The sequence below is a fragment of the Giardia intestinalis genome, chromosome 1 (genome assembly GCF_000002435.2).
Source record: "Giardia intestinalis strain WB C6 chromosome 1, whole genome shotgun sequence".
Lineage (NCBI taxonomy): Eukaryota > Fornicata > Diplomonadida > Hexamitidae > Giardia > Giardia duodenalis.
This window is the reverse complement of record NC_051856.1, coordinates 20,055-40,053: the sequence shown is the minus strand read 5'-3', so window position 1 is coordinate 40,053 and position 19,999 is coordinate 20,055. Positions and strand designations below refer to the sequence as shown.

The 19,999-nt window shown below is 54.1% G+C and overlaps 8 protein-coding genes across 8 annotated transcripts; 5 read left to right on the top strand and 3 right to left on the bottom strand.

The window, feature by feature from the left end:
• Nucleotides 1-34: 34 nt before the first annotated feature.
• Nucleotides 35-3,016, top strand: GL50803_00103082 (uncharacterized protein; the record flags this gene model as incomplete). Its single annotated transcript, XM_001704355.1, has 1 exon — nt 35-3,016. The coding sequence occupies one exon, from the start codon at nt 35-37 to the stop codon at nt 3,014-3,016; it is 2,982 nt and encodes a 993-aa protein (XP_001704407.1).
• Nucleotides 3,017-3,136: 120 nt separating this feature from the next.
• Nucleotides 3,137-4,408, bottom strand: GL50803_007655 (Tubulin binding cofactor C; the record flags this gene model as incomplete). The annotated part of the gene is made up of 1 exon (XM_001704357.2): nt 3,137-4,408. The coding sequence occupies one exon, from the start codon at nt 4,406-4,408 to the stop codon at nt 3,137-3,139; it is 1,272 nt and encodes a 423-aa protein (XP_001704409.2).
• A 258-nt stretch (nt 4,409-4,666) lies between these two features.
• GL50803_0094534 (uncharacterized protein) lies at nt 4,667-7,588 on the top strand (the record flags this gene model as incomplete). The annotated part of the gene is made up of 1 exon (XM_001704359.1): nt 4,667-7,588. The coding sequence occupies one exon, from the start codon at nt 4,667-4,669 to the stop codon at nt 7,586-7,588; it is 2,922 nt and encodes a 973-aa protein (XP_001704411.1).
• Nucleotides 7,589-7,612: 24 nt separating this feature from the next.
• On the bottom strand, nt 7,613-8,365 carry GL50803_001830 (Ribosomal large subunit pseudouridine synthase D; the record flags this gene model as incomplete). The annotated part of the gene is made up of 1 exon (XM_001704360.1): nt 7,613-8,365. The coding sequence occupies one exon, from the start codon at nt 8,363-8,365 to the stop codon at nt 7,613-7,615; it is 753 nt and encodes a 250-aa protein (XP_001704412.1).
• A 35-nt stretch (nt 8,366-8,400) lies between these two features.
• GL50803_0037907 (Signal recognition particle 19 kDa protein) lies at nt 8,401-8,751 on the top strand (the record flags this gene model as incomplete). The annotated part of the gene is made up of 1 exon (XM_001704362.1): nt 8,401-8,751. One exon carries the CDS (start codon nt 8,401-8,403, stop codon nt 8,749-8,751), a length of 351 nt encoding a protein of 116 aa, XP_001704414.1.
• A 74-nt stretch (nt 8,752-8,825) lies between these two features.
• GL50803_0094525 (bZIP family protein) lies at nt 8,826-10,040 on the top strand (the record flags this gene model as incomplete). Its single annotated transcript, XM_001704363.1, has 1 exon — nt 8,826-10,040. One exon carries the CDS (start codon nt 8,826-8,828, stop codon nt 10,038-10,040), a length of 1,215 nt encoding a protein of 404 aa, XP_001704415.1.
• A 4,399-nt stretch (nt 10,041-14,439) lies between these two features.
• On the bottom strand, nt 14,440-16,509 carry GL50803_00137614 (VSP; the record flags this gene model as incomplete). The annotated part of the gene is made up of 1 exon (XM_038045724.1): nt 14,440-16,509. The coding sequence occupies one exon, from the start codon at nt 16,507-16,509 to the stop codon at nt 14,440-14,442; it is 2,070 nt and encodes a 689-aa protein (XP_037901531.1).
• Nucleotides 16,510-17,787: 1,278 nt separating this feature from the next.
• On the top strand, nt 17,788-19,431 carry GL50803_0050370 (VSP AS12; the record flags this gene model as incomplete). Its single annotated transcript, XM_001704367.1, has 1 exon — nt 17,788-19,431. The coding sequence occupies one exon, from the start codon at nt 17,788-17,790 to the stop codon at nt 19,429-19,431; it is 1,644 nt and encodes a 547-aa protein (XP_001704419.1).
• Nucleotides 19,432-19,999: the final 568 nt, after the last annotated feature.

Below are 19,999 nucleotides of genomic sequence, written 5' to 3'. Positions count from 1 at the left end.
GTTTTTAAAATTCCAATACTTCGTTTGACGATTAATGTCCTTTGAAGCTCGATACGCTCTCGAAGCTAGCGAAAATTCTACGGGCTTGTCTCAGCAGGATGGTATCTTTAGTACTACGAGTGATGGAAAGCAGGCCAGGTCAAGGCTTTTAAGTAGAAAACGGTCGACATATGCTGACCTTCTAGAGGCGTCTCCGGAGAACACAATGCGTCTGGACTCGATTTCGCATATGCTAGAGGAATCCGTTGAGTCCAAGTACGGTTCAGAGCCCACTTCTGGGTCAGTAGTAATTTCCCACCCCAGCTATTCTCGAACTAAAACGCATCGCATTCTCGACTTATCCCAACTCCCGGCATCATCTCTTACTGGCATGGATACACCTCCAAGGCATTACGGGGAGGACTCTGATGGGGTTCAGATGGATGAGCATTCAGGCAACGCTGCTGGGGCCCATGCTGCGCACCATGCAGTTAGGGATAGCCTCATAAAAACAAACTATCTGACAGATCTCCTTGAGGCAGATTCTGGGGCAACAGGGGGTAGTTTGTACGGCGGAAAGAGTGACATATCTCCAGAGGTTTCATTGTCTCTGCACAAATCTGACTCTAGATGCATGGATAACGTGATAAGCACTGGACCTGGCCTTGCTGCCGTCACCATAGACACGCTGACCAAGGATACAAGGCCCAAGCCTACAGCAAACACACTCAACCTTCCTCCATCAGGAAGGTCGTCTGCCAATACACCTGGGTCCTATCTGGGGCAGGATCACGTCCCTGACCTGCGTGGGCCTTTAGCTGCTCCACACCAAATTCATGGCACTGGCCTGCAAACAAAACGGCCCAACGCGACCAATGAAGTCGATGAGATAGTGCCAAGTGAAAAGGTCACTGGAAACGCCGATCTCATTCTCGAAATGGAACTCTATGGGACAACGAATGATCTTGGACGTTCCTTTAAACCATATCCCAAATTTTCTGCGCTCTCAGACCACTTATCTGCTCCACTCTACGAGAAAATAGCAGATACCTCGGAGAGAAATAGGAATTATTGCCTCATAGAAGATACGCAAACTGCTCCACTGCCAGACCGCAACGAGCAACATGAAATGATCGGCAGTGGTCTGGCCAGTATTCTTGATCACGGTGTCGAGATACATCCTACACAATCTCAGATAGGCCAGGTGACACAGTTCCTTGAGGGAAAGAATCCCGGATCCTCTTATGGAATGCTGCACGAGAGTCTGGGGGACATTACAGAGGAAGGTAGTAGCCCGCATTCCATGGGCACTCCCCTGCTGCGCCCGCACAATCGACCATCGTCTGCTAGTATGACTCACTATCCTGGCCACTCTGTCAACCGCACTCAGTCCACTGGAGATCTAGGCTCTACGTCTTTTACTGGGTACCAACCTCTTCCAGAGCTGCCTTCGACTCTTAGCCAAGGCATCAATAACTTCGTCTTCCCTCAGTCCTATGACTACTATTCTCATCCAGTTTACTCGCAAAGCCCACAGAACAAGCCCACAGCAAATCCATTTTCTCCGCGAACATCAGCAGTGTCAGCAATGGCAACAGCCCCGGATGTTTATAAGATGACGGATTTAATAGAGGATGAAACAGCTCCCACTATCCACAAGCCGAAAAGAGGCAGATCTGCTAGCAAGCAATCTAGAAAGTTTAGCTCTCCCGTTTGCTCACGTGCCTCCTCTCGTTCACGACTTCATCAAGTTTCTCAGAGTGGTGTACGGGGAGGCGCCACCCACACTCTAGCCTCTTCAATTATTTCTGGAATAGGCAGTGCTGGTTCTACCAATGGACTTCGAAAATCACATGCTTCGTCACGGAGAGGAGATAGTAATTCGCATCGACACACCAGTACTCATTTGTCAGTTAGTTCATCGTTCACAAAACTAAATGCTTCTAAGAGCGGAAAGTCATTGAAAAAGAGCACAACTGGGGGCAAATCTTCGAGCAAAAAACGAGCAGGAAGTCACAGAGCGTCAATGGGAAAGTCTAAATCTCCTTTAAGAAAGCCATCTACGTCCAAGCGGGTTGCACGGTCGACAAGTACGACGACAGGGTATGCTAGCAAGCAGACAAGTATGATGTCAGAGAGTGCAAATACTTCAATGACAGATGTAGAAGCCAGCCCTGTATACAGCGCTTCCTCAACTACGCATCACCAGTACACCAAGTATGACGTGGGGCAGCCGAAAAGCCCTCAGACTGTGATTAAGTTCCCGAAGGCCTCGCCGCATGTCACTAATCCAGAGGGAATGAGTTACAACTATGTTCCAAAGAATAACGACAGCTGGCCAATGATTCCACAGCAGAAGGTGTACGCGCAAAGCGCTGTGGGTACAGTGATGGGCACTGAACCCATGTTTCCGCCTAGATCGTTAAACCAGATGCAACAAACCAGAGCCAAAGATGCAGCTCACTCAGACAATGGGGAAACTTGTACGCAAGGAAGCTCTAGGCAGCGTCAACGACCTCTTTCCGCTAGCAAGTCTAAGCCGAAGGGTCGGATCAACAGCCGTGCTTCCTCGCGCTCAGCAAGTAGGAACTCTAGCTTCATTGCAAGCCGCCCATCGAGTGCCCACACTCAGAATGAGCCAGACTATCCTCTAGACTCCCCGCAGCAGAGAACTCCGATAACAATAGACTCCCTCGTTCCCCGGAATATTGCGGCATCTCCGCGATTCGAGCTACAGTCTCACGATAACCAGCTAAGGGGATCCATTGCAACGCAGAATGATAGATTGCACAATGATCTGAGAAATCTTATCAAGCAGAAGCTAATTGGGATGTCTGAGCCGGCCAGTTCAGGCCAGATAGGCAGCAAGGAAGAGGCCTTCAACGGAGCTGACTGTGAGCAGAGAGCACTACGGTCTCCTGTTGATCTAAGGCAGCTGAAGGGGGTATACTCAAAGAACTATGAGCATATACACGGAAATGTGATGATTTCTGCCGGAGAAAAACGCTATAAGGTCGTAGGCTACTCTCAGAAGTAGTCTCAGCACGGAGACATACTGACCCTTGTAGCGTGCAATCTGTCTCTAAACTAAATCAGTTACTTAAAGAACCGTATTTACGCGATCTCTTACTTCTAAGCCCCATTACCCAGTAGATTTCTAGGCAAGGCTCATTTCACTATTCCAGAACGCAATCAATTCATGTGCTCTGAATATATCCGCACCACTCAGGATCTTCACTGGTGGAAGCTCTAGACTGCACTGTTTGAACTTCTGGGTCGCCTCTACCAGTGCTTGAAGTGTGTTATTAGGAGCCGAAACGTCAACGATGAATCCGTGACTAACCGGGATGCCGCCACGCTCCACGGTTGGACTTGGGAGTACAGCTGCAACCTGGCGAATATACAACTTGTGCATTGCCAGCAGGCCATACAGCTGTGAAGACCACCACAACGATGCCTGGCTGTATCGTATACTATACTCACGTGAGGGAAGCGTGGTATCAATACCGTCTACCCAGAAGTAGCAGTGCTCATCGCCGAAAAGATTTGTTTGAGCTAGCGACGTAGGCCTCATCATTCCATGGACCATTCCGCCGGACGTGGTCACTATAGCCTTCCCCAGATCTCCAGTCTTTGGGGCATTATAAGTAGTCAGTACGTTGGCATCATTCCACAGATCCGATGTATTAGACGGGAATCGAACAGTTGGTGGCTTCTCGATATCTGTGCAATTTGCAGATGGCTGAAGAACCACCTTATAGGTGTTCTTCTCAGGGGTGAAGTTGTACACTCTCTCAAAACGATTCTTCAGTCCTATCAGTGAAGCACGCGCCTGGGCGCTCTGGATTGCGTAGTTAATGTAGTAAACTACTTGCTCTACCTTGGAGTTGTCGGAGAAGGCATCGGGCAGATTTATGCCAATGCAAAACGGCATGAAGGTGAGATCCTCGGAGGACTCAATAATGGGATCTGTGTTGCAGTGGAGGAAAATGGAGCAAGCAGTTAGGTCTCGGGTGCGTAGTTGGCCAGAGGAGACAGCGAAGCGGCACCTTGTGGAGGAGCGGAGGAATGTGCTCTGGCTGCTTGCAACAAGGACAATGTCACAACCCACACAGTCGTCGACGGTGACTGTGCTGACGTTATCAAGGAGGACTATTGTGGAGTCGTGGCAATTGGATATACGAAGTTCTGTGCCAGAGAGGGAGCCAGGCCCTCTCCATACCAAATTACCACGAACTCCGTCAATGACCATGTCCTCCAATGCTGGCTTGATAGAGGTCGACTTGGGCGCATCTGAATCGCCGGGGGAAGTGCAGGGAGCCCTGAGACAGGGAGGATAGATGCTATTTGCAAGACGTTCTGCCATCTTGGGAGCAAGCGGAGCAATATGGTTGTCTTCCTGGGTGTCCACCTTTTTGCAGCACCTCATCGGACGAGCGCAGAGTAAAAAATGGAAAACAGACAGAGGCATTCACTGCAGGAGCCACGCGCGGTCACAGGGAGAGGGAAAGGTTGAGCAAAGGAGTCAGACCAGCATGTCCTCAGCGGAGCCCGAGGGCCCTCGGGCGGTAATTCGAATCATCACTTTATTTTCGACTTTCAATTAATAGAAAAGCTAAGATAAAAGACAAAGACACTAAACACTGAAAGGAACAAATTCTGGAAAAAGACTTCAATCCCAGAATTAATGCCCAAGGATGCGCGGACAAAGTCCAGTAGGAGCATGGCAGGGTCGCTGCAGTTGGCCAAGGAGTATACGGATAACGGAGACATACGGCGTGTAAGGCTCCCGGAGGACAAGCTGAAGGATCAGTTCCGACTCAGCTTTCCGGAACGATATCTTGATAGACTGAGCTTTGATAAGTCTGAAACGTTTGACAAGCGCTTAATGCAATATCGCCTTTCATATCTAGACTCACGGTCAACGAGTAGAGTCGGAAGTATGCACCAAAGCCATAGGACTGCGTCGTGCTCAACCATTAACAGCAAGTCATCTAATGTGAAGAGCAACTCTAAAGCCAGCACACCAACCTCTAAAAGTCCTCGGAGGTCACTTGGGAAGAGTCAACAGAAAACCGCTAGTCGATCTTCCTCTAAATCTAAAGAGCCCGACGCGTCCCAGAAGCAGGAAAGAAGTGTGTCACCAACCTCATCACCACGTGAGTCAAAGGGCGAAATGGCGAGCCAAGCGTCTGTCCCTCAGTCCCCCCAGCGGCAGGAAGGCCTGACACCTCCTGCGTCCAAGCAACCGTCGCGACAAGGGTCGCCTAAACCACACATTTCGGGAAGCATGGCCACATCCGTGTCTCTTCCTAGTACCAATAGTTACTTGGCGTATAAAAAAGCAATCATGCAGAACGTCACAAGTGCTCACGGAGCCAATGTTAAACGCCCGTCTTCCACACGATCCAATTACAATTCTCTTGAGTATAAGCAAAACCTCCTTTTGGATCATGAAAACGACACACATGAAAGGACGCTCAAGCAGACTAACAACCATGTCGTTATGGATATGCTGGCAACAGACCTTGCAATGGCTTACGTTGAAGACAATTGCAGAGACCACAAGGTATTTAGAAACAGGCATGACATTTGGGAAGATCAAAGGGACTATGCAAAGCCGTGGCGACATAACATGAAACTAGAGAGCAACGAGGGCGATGCAGAAACGTATACAAAGAAGAATATAATCATCAACGAACCAGTGAAAGCATTGGTCTCGGATGCCAATCAACCCAGAGATAAAGGTCTTGCAGATAATTGTGGGACTGCCCCGGAGACACAGGCAGCATCCGTAGATCTCTTGAAGAAATATGGTAAGAACGATACGCAGCAGTTGTATGACTATAGCGAAGAAGCAGACCCTTCAGATGGTGCAGGGAGGAGCAGGGAGGATGGGTCCTTCATTAAGAGATACAGTATCCAAACAATACAATGGAATAGGCAATATAACAGCATGGCAAGTTATAAACAGGAGCTAGATGAGGCCGCTTGCCAAGAAGGTGTACTAAACACAGTGCAAAGACCGTGCGCACGCTTTCCTCAGCAAAGAAGACAGTCTAATTCTCTCACTAAACCAGAAACCCTCTCTGAACAATTGGAACGTTATCGTATTCCCAGCGATGATAAAGCCCCAACGGTTATCGGCCATGCTTCTGGGAGCGGTGCTGCTTTCTCAGAGGCTGCAACACACACAATACCGGAGGCCCCTCAGAGGCCATGGAAGCCCGATCATAGACCATCAGCAACTACTGATTCAAGGTCTCGATCAGGCAACAAAGCGCATACGTCTATCAGCAACAAAGAGGCATGCCAGGGCGCAGAGGAGGCACACTCACATATATCCACGCAAAGAGAAAATGCTGATAACAGGAGCAACAGAGAATCATCTAATGCTACACGTGGAAGGCGACCGCAAAGTGCCAGGCCAAAGCCTGCAGTAGGTGTAGAAAAATCCGTCAAGCTACCATCTTCAAGCATCACTAAAGAAAAGCGCCCAACTTCCGCCAAAAAGGACAATGCAAAGAGGGCCGGCTCAAGGCAATATCAGCTTAAGAACAGAGTAGAGCAGGACGGAGGTAAGCCCAATAACGATACACTAGATATTCGTGTAAGTGCTACCAGTAGACAATCTGCTACGGCATTAGGGACCTCTGCACCCGAGGTTGATATTCATAAAAGCTTCGGGTCGACAGTTACCACGCTGGGGCCCGTGGCACAGCAGAGGCACGTATCAGATACAGAAGAGAGCCAGCCCGTCTCTAAAAGCACTCTACCTATCTCGCCAACAAGAGAATCTACGCAGCAAACGCCGTCTATAACCATCTCCGAGAAAAGCCCTGAGATAAGGGAGTACACTTCCCACGTCCAACCATACCAGCAACCGATGATTGACGATAGCAGTTCCCGTCCTCAACAACAGGTGGAGCTTCCCACAACTCTGTCTCCAATCCTCTTTCCACACAACTTGGAGACAACTCCTCACATTCGAACCAGCGGCGGAGAGAAGAGCGAACCGCATGGCCGAATTCTCAATGACCTTGCCGCCGATTTGCAAGAGCTGGTGACAAACAAGAAACGGAAGACCAGAAAGCTGCCCGCCTCGATAGTCGATCCAAAGGACGTCTTCCCTTTATCACCGGCTGGAACGGGCCGCTTATCAAAGGATCTCTCTATAGACGCATTTGATAAGCTCCCTTTGCTCGCTGCTGACTTAAACGATTCTGGGCCGACTGCATTGCCCAGCTCTCCGTCGAGAAGGATGACAGAGGCATCCAATAGAAACATCACCAAGATATACCTACACACCGCGGCTCATAGCCCACAGGCGCCGATAGTGGATTCATCCATGCTGCAGGAGCCAAAGAAAGCGCACGCATATGCTATGCCCGGTCAACTCTTGGCAATTCACGACAATACTGCCGAGGGCGACGCTTTGGTGAGAAGTCAGGAGCTTTCCTTGAGCCGGGAAAGGTCGGATCTTTTGTCCTCTGTGATTCAGCGCACGTTAGGAGCCCAGGTGGAGACATCTCTGCCTGTCAACGAGGAGCTACAAACACAGCTGTATAACGCTTTGACTAAAAATATGAATAAGCAAGGCCCTCACTAAGCTAAAGGCCTTAGACAAGCAACCCTAGCTTGAGGGAAGGTCAGTACAAGGGGTACTGACACGTACAGGCATGCTCTCAATTGTATGCTTATATTTATTGAACACTATCGCAAGTAAATCACTTGGAAACTCCAGAGGTGCCTCTAAAAGAGGTAGTCCCGATAGATTTGGAATGGAGAGCATAAGGGCATGAAGGCAGAGGCGTTCTTCTTCACCACATTGATTGGTATCCGTCAGTCCGCCTCCATAGAGCTGATCCCCGACGATGGGGTGACCAATATGCGCCAAATGAAGCCGAAGCTGGTGTCTCCTGCCTGTGACAGGGCGAAGAACAACGAGCGTATAAAGGCCTTGTGGCAGTGAAGGGCTGAGCTCACGCAAGTCTTCGGGGATAGCCGCAATCCGCTCCACGTGTGTCTCTGAATGTTTTCCCGTTTCACTAATGCACATGCAAAACTGCCGAGGATCAGCCGCATCATCTGCTATTGGGGCCGAGATTGTTTGGCTGGCGACATCACCAACTACTAAGGCGACGTACGTCTTTGCGACGGCTCGTGCTTGAAACTCGCGGCCGGCAAATCCAGCAGCCTTTCTACTCGACGCTATAACCATAAGCCCCGAGGTAGGATAGTCGAGTTGGTTGACAAAGCGAGGCGCTCTCCCTCTGGTCGCCAGATACCACGAGCGGACAGTCTGGGGGTAGTCCCCATCTATATGAAGATTTGGGGGCTTGTTGATAACTGTGTAGTCGTCGTTTTCAAAAACAACGGAGACCATCGACCTATGTTTTGATTATTGTGGCATACAAAAAAATGGGCAAGGCATGCATCATATACCCGCGCTACATGGATTCAGAAGCGTCCTTGAAAGACGGACGGCGCCTGGGATTGGAGCACAGCGTGCCACGGCCGTCGTTGGCGGAAATAGAGGCAGCGGTACGAAAGGTCTATCCGTCGGCCCAGGTCCTGGCCGATCGGGACAAGCGCTATCCCAAGGGCGCGGTGGAGGCGCACGATCTGGGATACCTCAAAATTGACAAAGAGACAATAAAAGCCGCCGGCGGTAAGCTGGAGCTGCTAAAGTCTTTGCAGAAGCACATAGTGGAAGCGCGACAAGAGGTCATAGACACGCTCAAGCAGCCAGAGGCCGCAAAGGTCACATAGGAATTAAAGGCGCCCGTACTCCCTGATACATTTGACGTCAGATTAGGTCACAGCAGAAACAGGAGCAAAAATAAATGACACTACCCTTTACATTTGATCCCTCTTTGGGGGTTTCCTCCGAGCTGGGCAGGGTCGGGTCCCCACAACAACCTTACTATGGGCACCTGGCCTCTGATCCTGGCTCGGGGACGTGGGGACCGGAGCCGTACAAGTGTAAACCGGATCTGGACACTGACAAGCGGAAGGAGAATGGCCGCCTGGCCGCCAAGCGGTACCGGGAGCGGGTCAAGGAGGATCAGATACTCCTCAAGGAGGATCTGCAAAAGCTGCGGGAAGATAACCTGCGACTGAGGGAAGAAAACGCCGCCCTCCAGAAGATTCTCAACGTTCACACAGAAAAGATACTTCGTAGCATAGACGGAATCTTGATGTTCATTAGGACAATCTCTCATTCACGAAATGTGGGCTATAATACTCTGAACCAGGACACACTTATAGCTACCACGCAGGGCCATGAATGCCCCGTGCGTCCAGGCGAGAGCTACTATGGAGATAACTATGCTTATGATAATTGCCTCAGTGGACCCCTCCAACTGCCATTGAATGGCGACGTACTACCACTGCCGCCACCAAGTGACTCAGTTTATCCGCAGGGGGCATATGACTCTGGGTCACTAACAGGTACAGATACCTATACAGGCTTCGGGAGCTCTCCCACTGCATCGGATTCCCACTCTACTTACAATGTGTTTGTCTTCATCCTGATACTACTACTTCCTGTTAAGTTCTTTCCGTACATTACTTCTGGGTATGCTTCCGCCAAGAGTGCCTCGCGGAGTACAGAAGTACTTAACATGATGTCTCTTCAAGCCAACCTGCGCGTACCAGATACTCTCGGCCACAAGCCGACTGTCCCGCATTACTCTGGCTATTCTACTATTGCTAACTATTCTATTCTAGAAACAACGGCTGATAACATGCGTACAGAATCGCACCAATCGGCTCTAATTCCAATGACAGACGCGCAGATTCAGGTCTCTTCTGAAGCTTCGGGCAGTCTATTTCGACTGTGGGAACGCTCGGGCCTTGCATCTGAGCCACGATCCACTAGCCTATCACTAGCTAGCATAGATAAGACCGATCTCTGTCAATACTACAATACCCAAGACTCTGCGGCTTGGAATAGTATGGTTGAGGTGATAGAATCTGAGCTCAAGCGGACCTGCTCTGCGACCAACGGTGATAAGCGACTCAAGGACTTCATCGTAGAGGTCCCTGATGGTTCTTAACGCTTAAGATATCCTACTTGCTGAGTTGGCTAACGGAATTAAGAAAACTGTAAACTTATAAGCTATGTGCTGAGGAAAATGTACGCCTTAGTAAAGGAACTAATACAGTACCTACTACAGCTAGGGAGTCATGGGATTGGGAGAATTAACCGGACAAAGGGACGATCCTGCCAGTTATATGATTGCTTTCATCGACATTCTCTATCGCCTGGTTGTCCAGAGCAACCACTGAGATAGCCGGGGTATGGATAGGATGACAAAAAAGCGGGTGAGTGTGCGAAAGTATGAGAGTGCAAATTTTTGACGTCCTGCACAATGAAAGAAAGCAAATCCACTTCACTTATGCACGGGACTCCAGTGGCCTTCCTAGAGCCACAATACAGGCGAGGTAGCAGACAACACAATGGAGTCGGTGAGAATGGCGTCTAAAAGGGAGATGGTGCATGCAGGACCGATATACGAGCGTGCAGGATAGCGCAATCCTTCTGACAAAACTCGAAACGCCTGGGACCGAGCAAGAACTGGGGATGGCCACGCATGAAGCTCAGCTCCCTTGCGGCTATGGAAGGGCAGTACCATGTTAGCCGTTACATACACGTTCCCAAAGGTTGTGATATCACGATGCATACAACCAGCAGATCAATAGGATGGTTTGCTGGACAAAGTGCCTTCCCATCGTATTGAGAACTTCGGTATACAGATGAAGCAACGAGGCGCACATCCCCACACTATAGGTGACGGATGGACGAGACGATATGAGAACCTAAGGAGAGGCAGTAAATAAGGACCCGGTGGTATTAGCAATGCCAGTAGTCTCCATGCCCATAGGTAGCGTTCTACAGTGGAAGGACCAGATGTTCATGGTACTAACGGGCAGTGGCTCGATGGGTAGATCAGGCGTAGCTTGTAGACTCCTAAGGCTATCCAGGTGGAGCGGTGAGCCGAGGTAAGGATAGCTTCAAGCTGCACTAGAAGGTAGCGTTGGGTACCATTCCAACCCTCGGAGGATGCTTCCAAAACAACTGCACAACTCGACGAGGAGACGCGTAGTCGTGCTAGAAGTTGCTGGTCCAGGCTGGTAGCTCCGGGCAAGAAGTAGTCTCCCAGTATGGTCTGCAGCATATAAGATGGACCTCGAGTGCGTGCATGCTGCCGCGGACTGTCGCCCTGCCACTCGGAGGGATGCGGCGGACCCGTTCGTGGTAGAAGGCAGCGAGAGCCTGCGACGTCCCTCCAGTGGGCGCAGGAGTGGCCAGCGCTAGCCGCGGGGGCGCCCAAACAGGCCCAGCCCTCGCACCGGCTCCCCCGGTCGCCTCAGTCGCGGCGCTAACAGGAAGACGCGTGTCCTGTTCGACGACCCGGCACACGGACCGACGGCCGGCGAATGCACATGGCAAGGTGGAATAAAAAGTTTGAAACGTCGGCGCTCGCGCGAATCGGAATGCGGCGTTCTCCGGGCTGGGAGGCCGTGCGTGCGGGCATTACCTCTAGCATGTTCCTCACCACGGTCCCAGGCTGATGGGCGGCCGAGGCCTTGTCAGCGTCACGCACGCCTCTTGCCGGCATTGGGCCGCCCGGGATCGTACATAGGCAGGGCTGCAGAGGCCTTCCGCGGCTCCTGCGGGCAGTCGCCTGCTGCGGAGAGCACGCCCAGCTTGGGAGCTCCTCAGGATCACCGTGCAGGTCATCGAGACCGGTTCGACGGGCCCACGTTGAAGGAGGCGCATGGGCCGGTGAGCGTGCCGTCTTTGCAGGCAGGCTCTCGCTGGCCGGGTGGCGGGGCTCTCCTGTATCTCCGCCGGAGGACGCCCTATCTACTGGCAGCATTTCCACAGTTGCAACGCTACAGGGGCGGGCTGCAGCTCTTCCGCAGGACCTCGTCGGACGGGCAGTTGGCGTACTCTCACGTGCACTCGCAGGAGCTCCCCGCCCTCGTAGAATAGCACCCCGCGCGCCCCAAAAAGCCAAATCGAAATGCAGCAGGTGCAGTCGACTCTTCTCGGGTTGTGGCGCTGATCCAATCAGACGCCGCGGCACGCCCCGAGCAGGCCTCGTCCAGCAGCGGGTGCTCTAGCCGCGCCCCTGAGGCAAGTCTGCTTCTGACCCCGTCCCTGTGCCGACCCCAGCGAGCCCCCGACGGCGCTGGAGAAGGAGCGCCTTGCGGAGCCCCTTACTGGCCCCTCGGTGCAGGAGGATCCCCGGATTACCGATTTGCGTGCGGCAGCCGGCGGGGCGCCCCGGGCCATCCTTACATCTACATGTCCAGCGAGTGCCGCAGCGGGCCGAGATGAAGCCGCGGGCGCCGATGCCGGGGCGCTGGCCACGGAGGCTGCAGCGTTAGTAGCCAGGCGAACCCCTTGGTTCGCGTTTTAGTTTTTGGGGTCCCAAGTTAGCGCCCCCGGAGCAGCACCGGCTGTACACTGTTCACTGCACTCGGTCGGCCGGATGGTGTAGCAGCTACGGCTACTCTAATTACGGCGCTTGATGTGTTTACTGCTGGGGGGTGCTGCTCTCCGTTCTACGGGGTGGCAGGAGTGCTCCCGCGTGCAGGTAGTACCAGTGGACGCCCCTCAGCTGCCGGGCCGGAGCGGCTCTTGGATGGGTGGACCTATCCTCCTCCGTGCGGCCGTCCCTCGGGCCTAGTAGACGTGCCTTGCTGTGTCCCGCAGCCCGGATCCTTGCCTTCAGACGCCAGCACGGAACTCTCTAAATTTGTCCTCCTGTGACATCCTATGCTGCCATGCACACTTCGTTTCTAGCAGGCCCTTAAGGTTGCAGCCCAGGACTACCGGCCCCCACATCATCAGATATGGTTGCTGACTGCGGCCGCCTACGCAGTCGCAGCTGGTTCCGCACTGGCCCTGTATCGGTAGCCTTGGCCTGCATCGCCGGTGTGCGGCCCACTTCGCTCTGCGGGTGTACCACGTATAGTTACCAGCCTCGTGATGTGGTGCACCGCTGGGGCAGATCCTAGCGGCAGTAATCCTGCAGCCCCATGTGGTCGTCTGGCAGTGGATGCGAAGGTTTGCAGGCGGGAGCGGAAGGTCGGGATGCTCTTGCCCACGTCACCGGGCGCCGTGGTCAAGGGCTCCGAAGACATGCCCAGCCCTCCGCTGGACGAGGATCGATGGGCCGCTCAGAGCCCCGCAAGCTGCGTCCAGGCTGGTATTAGGTGGCCCAATGACGTGGCGACGGGAGTTGTGAGGCGAGACCGCCACACGCCGAGCGTCGGGCCATTGCTACACCGACTCCCCAAAGGGACACACTCAGCCCGGGGCCGGATGTCCGCTTGTGTCCCAGAGTGAGCGCCTTGCATGCTTGCCGCGAGCAGCTATCTAGGGCTCGAGGTTAGCGGGCGGGCTCCAGCTATCGCCCCCTCATTGTCTCGGCCACCGGGACAGAACTCCCTTCTCCGGAGACGTGATCCTCGGGCCTGTGTGGCTCCCCTTCTTTGGAACGGGCTGGCTGTAGCCCTTCCGTATCATAGCCAGTGCTCTCTGAGGCCCTGATGACGCGCGGCTGTGTCTTGCACGTGTCGCTACAGTGGGACCCGCGCCTGTCCGTCCTTGCGTCGCCTACGGTGTAACCAGGGGCGACCCGGGCACGCTCCTATCGGCACATGGCGCCCTCCGCTGTGCTGGCTCCTGACGGCAGCCCACTCTACCGGGTCTGGTACTGCAAGGACCACCTATAGTGGGGGCAGGCGGGTGCGTCTACGCATCACCTCTGCGCTGTAGACAGTAGACGGCACGCCATCAGTTAGCACAAGATCCGGTCCGCGTCTTCTCCGGCTCTGTATCCATCGGGCTATGCTAACCATTACTATAGCCGCCCTATGACAGAACTAGGCCTTGCTTCGCAGAAATCCAAAAACAGGGGTCGTAGATCGGGCGGCACGGGTCGCCCTCGGGCTAATCCACTGCCGCGGCACGGCCACTGCGGGCACGTTCAGATGGCCATGGAGCTGGGGGCGGCCTCGGTCGAGGATCATCGCTCGACGCGCCTCTCCTGCAGCGGCCAGGGCGTCCCGGCCGGTCTCGGGCGACGAGGACGCTATTGAGGCACGGAGAAGTACGGTGGCCCACAGGATTCGGCGGGGGGCCGGATCGCGCAGAGCTGGTTGAGGAGACTAGAGCGCCAGCCAGGCCGGGGCGCCGCCGGGAAGGCTGATATGGGTTTAGGTTACAGCGGGGGCATCTGGGCCGTCGTCTGCTGGCTCCAGGGCAGAAGAGCGGTAGACATGCCGGGCGGTCCCGCTGCTTATTTTTGGATTTTCTACTCTTTCACGCTGCATAGAAGGGGTGAGATCTTAGGAAAAACCGGGCTTTGAGGGTCTACTGGCATCGTGAAAGAGCAGTAGGCTGTACAGTGACGCGTTTACTACCTAAGTGGATGCCACTTACGCCTTCCCCCGACAGATGAACCACCAGCAGAGGAACCCTATGAGGCCCCCCACGACGACGATGACAGCGACGGAGATCCCCGCGATGGCCCCCGTGGAGAGCCCGCTCCTATTACTGCCAGAGGACACACACTTACCACCCTCCAGACTGTACCCATCACTGCACTCCCCACACACATCATCCATCACACAGCTCTTGCAATCACCCACAGAGCATGTCACACACCCACTGCCATCCCTGTTGGGCTTCTTACCACTGTCACAGGAGGTACAGACAGCAGCAGTCATACCAGCCTCAGTCAGAGCTGCTGGGGCCTTACACTGTGAACAGTTGAGTACCCCCACATATGCCTTAGCAGCACTATCAGTGCCTACTAGTGTGCCTAGGGGGTTACTACAAGCCAACACAGACTGATCAGTAGCCTTTGCTTCTGGGACTATGAAGTACCTATTACCATCATTAACAGCAGTGCACTTGCCACCTTCAGCTGTCTTGCACATATAGTTGCCAGGTGGACTTGCTGTACTATAGCAGCCACCCATGTATAGGAAGTACCCTTGAGCACAATAGCTGCAAATGTGATCAGTACACCCAGCATTTGTTCCTTTGCTATCAGTGCATATACCATCAATAGGGAACTTACCACTATCCCCACAGTAGGAACAATAATGCTTTGTGTTGCCCTTATCATCTATTACTATAGCATCACAGGCGCCAGAAGTACCCCCACAAGCCGTTGTATCCTCGCAGGTCTTCACACACGTTGTTCCCTGTAACTTGTAGCCGATCTTGCAGCGGTTGCAGCTGGCCGGGCCCGGGGCGGCTGGGGCTGTGCAAGAGAGGCATCCTGCAAGCCCGCTGTAGCCACTATCATTACCATTCTCGCACGAGATGCACTTTCCTTCGCCGGTGCCGGCCAGGAAGAACCCCTCCTTGCACGTTTTACATTTAGTCTCATCTGTTTTAGCTGAACATGTGACACAGTTGGCCCCACAAGCCTCACAAGTGTTTGATGACTGTTCAAAGAAGTATCCATCGAGGCAAGCTGTGCAAGTTGGAGGGGAGCCATCTGCACTCTTAGTGCATGTCTTACACCCTTCTTTGCCTTTATTGTTATTATCCACGTCTTTAGTATCTCCGCATAATAAGCACGCCGATTGGTCCTCCTTCATGAACAGCTCGTTATCAGCTCCTTGACACCCAGCATAAGAATTTTCCACACAGGTCGAGGTTCCGTCGAGGGTTGTCCTGGGAATCTTATTTGAATTACAAGTCAGACACTTGCCCTTTGCCGTTGCACTATCAAATGAGCATGTTGCACAGTTGGCATCGAGGACAGTACAGGCAACGCAGGTCATGCTAGTGTCATCGGGGTAGTGATTGTTGTTACACGTACCTTTGTCTACACACTCAGTCCCTTTCAGGTACTTCCCTGTCTCGCACGATGTGCACTGATTTTGATTGGCTCCACTGCATGTGGCACAGTCGCTGTGGCATGCAGCACACTCTGTATCACTCTTCTTATACGTTCCAGCCATGCACTCAGTACACGTGGCCGCTCCTGTATTGCCACCAGGTGCCGTGCACTTGAGACAGTTATCCACTCCCATGACCCCGTTTCTATTTGTGGCATCATGGCACAAGATGCACTCGCTACCAGGTTTCTGAGGTGTAGCCGGGTTCTTGAACAGGCCGTTAGCTGTCTTACACTCAGTGCACAGTCCTCCCTCAGCCTTTGTGCATATCTCGCTGCCGGGCCCGTCGGTTGTCTTGTAGCACCCGCCCATGAAGAGGAAGTACCCGTCGCCGCACTTCTCGCAGGTTGCTGTCATCTTGTCGAGAGCAGCCCCGTCTGCTTTGGTGCACCCGGCCGCCGCGGCCTGGATGGAGCCGAAGGGTCGGCAGAAGCCGTCGACCGGGACGCCTCCGACCTTGCACTCGGTACAAATCTCGGCTGACCCGACCGTCTCGCACTTATTGACCTGACAGGTCACTATGTGGTCTCCGTCTTGCTGGCAAGGTGCTGCAAAGGAGCCCAGCACAATATAAAAGGCTGTTAATAACATTGAGGCCCATCGAGGCACTGCTAGCGTAAGCAGACATTTCACCAGTGACTCTATTCTCTAAGTAGCCATTCAGTAACGCACTTGTTAGATATCGCGTCAAAGATGCCAAAGACCCAAAGAGCTGATCCGGTGCCAACCTTCCCGTTACGACAAAACATAGATTTAGCTATCCTCTCAGATAGCACGTAGCCCGCCCTCTGGCCAGCTAGTTGAGGACTAGCCTTGCTAGGAGAGTTTCGCGCACAAGAGCATTTCATTGATGGCAGTATCAGTGGCCGCCCTGCGTATCGGCTGGATGATCACCCTCGGCCACGACTCGAGGAACCGGGCACCCGACCAGAGGCATAGCAACGGTTTGGTTTGTCTACGGCCCTACTACCCCTCGCCAGCAGGGAGCGGGCAGCCCGAATAGCATCAAGCCTCCCCAGTGTTGCCTCTTCTCTAGTGCGCGGAGGTACCCCTCGTGTCTGGGAGACGCTGTGGTGCGGCTGGCTAGAGCCGGTCAAGTGGGGAACCACCATTTTAGGGGTGCTGGGACATCATTGCGTGCCCGAAGGCTGTCCACCGTAGCGGAACCATCCCAGATAGGAACAGGTGAGGCACCAGTTCCTTTAGAGGGGCCTGCGACCGGCGAAGGACGGTCTCTAAAGTGGTCAGTAGGGCCCTTCAGTGCGTGGGAGTCGACAGGGGGCGGGTTCACCAATAGTCTGTGGTGCAAGCGGGTTGGGTCGTATGACAGACGGCGTCCCTGAGCAGGGGGACAGTCACAGTGCGTCGCGATAGAACGTAGCCATCCTCCACGGGGCATCGCTCCTGCCGGGCTTCAACAGTGGAATCTCGGGGGGACAGTGTTCGAGGCATGCACTGGTGACCCGTGGCTCGGGGCTGCTGGACATTGCACGGCTGGCTCCATCGGGTCGCTGGTCAGGCATTCAGGAGAATCTAGGAGTCCCTTGGCAGACCTTGTGACTGGCACAGCAGGAGAGCTGGTCGCCAGGAAACCCTCACATCACAGCGAAGAGCGAAACATGACCGCCGTGTAGCCGTTACTATGGTATGCCTTGCAACACAAGGGAGGAAGCTTACATCGATCGGTCCGTTTCACAGCCGGCCAGTCACACGAAGGTGGAATCAGCACGGCCCCACCTCTCAACGCAGGCCCACATGAAGGGTAATCTCTGTCAGTGTGTCATACAGCATAGGCAAGCGTCATGAAAGGGTATAAGCGCGGTAAGTGGAGCTGCCATAACCTTGCGTGACAGGGCTGCGCGGGCCGCAATGTTCTATGCATTTTTGCTGACCGGTCTCGCACTCGAGCTAGTACGGGCAGCGCAAGCCGGAGACGAATGCGAAGAGGTAGCTAGCAGTGAGCCCAACACTTGCAAGGCCTGTAGCGCCGTCGTCAACGGCAAGAAATACTGCTCGCAGTGCAACGGCGGTGGGTCTCAATCTGCCCCAACGGACGGAGTGTGCTCAGCAGACAATAACGAGTGTACCCGGAAGCAAGATGGGAAGTGCACACAGTGCGCTAATAAGTCCTTCATGTACAAGGGCGGATGCTACAAGGATAGCCAGGCACCTGGCAACACGATGTGTGAAACAGCAAATGCTGGAGTGTGCACACAGGCTAAGGAAGGATACTTCCTGCCGCCGGGCACTGATAACGCACACGACTCGGTTGTTTCGTGCGGGGATACAACGGGCGTGACGCTTACTGGCGATAAGAAGTACACGGGCGTGGCCGAGTGCGTCACCTGTACTCAGCCAGGGCAACTATCAATTGGTGGCACTAAGGCCGCCATATGCACCAAATGTGCCGCAGACCTCTACTTGAAAATAGATAGAGGCGTTATGGAGTGCGTCGCGGAATCAGGATGCGGCGAGGGCTTCTTCCCGACAATCGTCGACGGTGTTAAGAAGTGTGCTGGCTGTAGTGAAGCTGGAAGCGGTGGCATAGAAGACTGCGAACTATGCATACCTAGAGCACCTGCTCCTGAAGCAGGAGTCAAGGTCACCTGCTCTAAGTGTCATGCTAGTAAGAAGGTCAGCCCCCTCAAGGACGAGTGCATGGACAACTGCCCCGCCGGGACATACGACAAGCAAAACGTCTGCACCCCCTGCCACTCGTCGTGTGCCAGCTGCCAGACCGACGACAAGGAGACCTCCTGCACGGCCTGCTACCCTGGACACTCCCTTCTGTATGAGGCCAACGGAGCGACTGGGAGGTGCGTCAAGGAATGCACTGGTGCGTTCATTACCAACTGTGCAGACGGGCAGTGCACGGCTGACGTGGGGGGCGCGAAGTACTGTGCCCAGTGCAAGGAGGGATATGCCCCAATCGACGGAGTGTGCACAGCAGTAAAAATTGGGAGAGACGCGAGTGTATGCACAGCTGCAAGCGGGAAGTGCACGGCGTGCACAGGAGCATACGCCCTCATTTCTGGTGGATGCTATGGTGTGGCGAAGCTTCCTGGAAAGGCTGTCTGCACGGCAGCTAACAATGGAGAGTGCACTACTTGCGCGAACGGACAACAGCCCAGTGGAAAGGTCTGTCCGACATGTCCAGCTGGCTGCTCAAAATGTACAGGAAGTGCTCCTTCACAGCAGTGTTCGGAGTGCTTCCCGGGATACTATAAGTCCGGAACAAAGTGCGTAGCATGCGACAAGGATGATGGAAGCATTAAAGGCGTACCAAACTGTCTGAGCTGCAAGGAGCCAGCCAGTTCTTCCGGGGCTGTTACTTGTTATTTGACACAACAAAAGACTGACGATGGCACCGGCGGAGACACTGGAGGAGACAGTATGAACAAGAGCGGCCTCAGCACTGGCGCCATCGCGGGGATCTCCGTCGCAGCCATCGTCGTCGTCGGGGGCCTCATAGGGTTCCTCTGCTGGTGGTTCATCTGTCGGGGGAAGGCGTAAGTGGCATCCACTTAGGTAGTAAACGCGTCACTGTACAGCCTACTGCTCTTTCACGATGCCAGTAGACCCTCAAAGCCCGGTTTTTCCTAAGATCTCACCCCTTCTATGCAGCGTGAAAGAGTAGAAAATCCAAAAATAAGCAGCGGGACCGCCCGGCATGTCTACCGCTCTTCTGCCCTGGAGCCAGCAGACGACGGCCCAGATGCCCCCGCTGTAACCTAAACCCATATCAGCCTCCCCGGCGGCGCCCCGGCCTGGCTGGCGCTCTAGTCTCCTCAACCAGCTCTGCGCGATCCGGCCCCCCGCCGAATCCTGTGGGCCACCGTACTTCTCCGTGCCTCAATAGCGTCCTCGTCGCCCGAGACCGGCCGGGACGCCCTGGCCGCTGCAGGAGAGGCGCGTCGAGCGATGATCCTCGACCGAGGCCGCCCCCAGCTCCATGGCCACCTGGACGGGCCCGCAGTGGCCGTGCCGCGGCAGTGGATTAGCCCGAGGGCGACCCGCGCCGCCCGATCTACGACCCCTGTTTTTGGATTTCTGCGAAGCAAGGCCTAGTTCTGTCATAGGG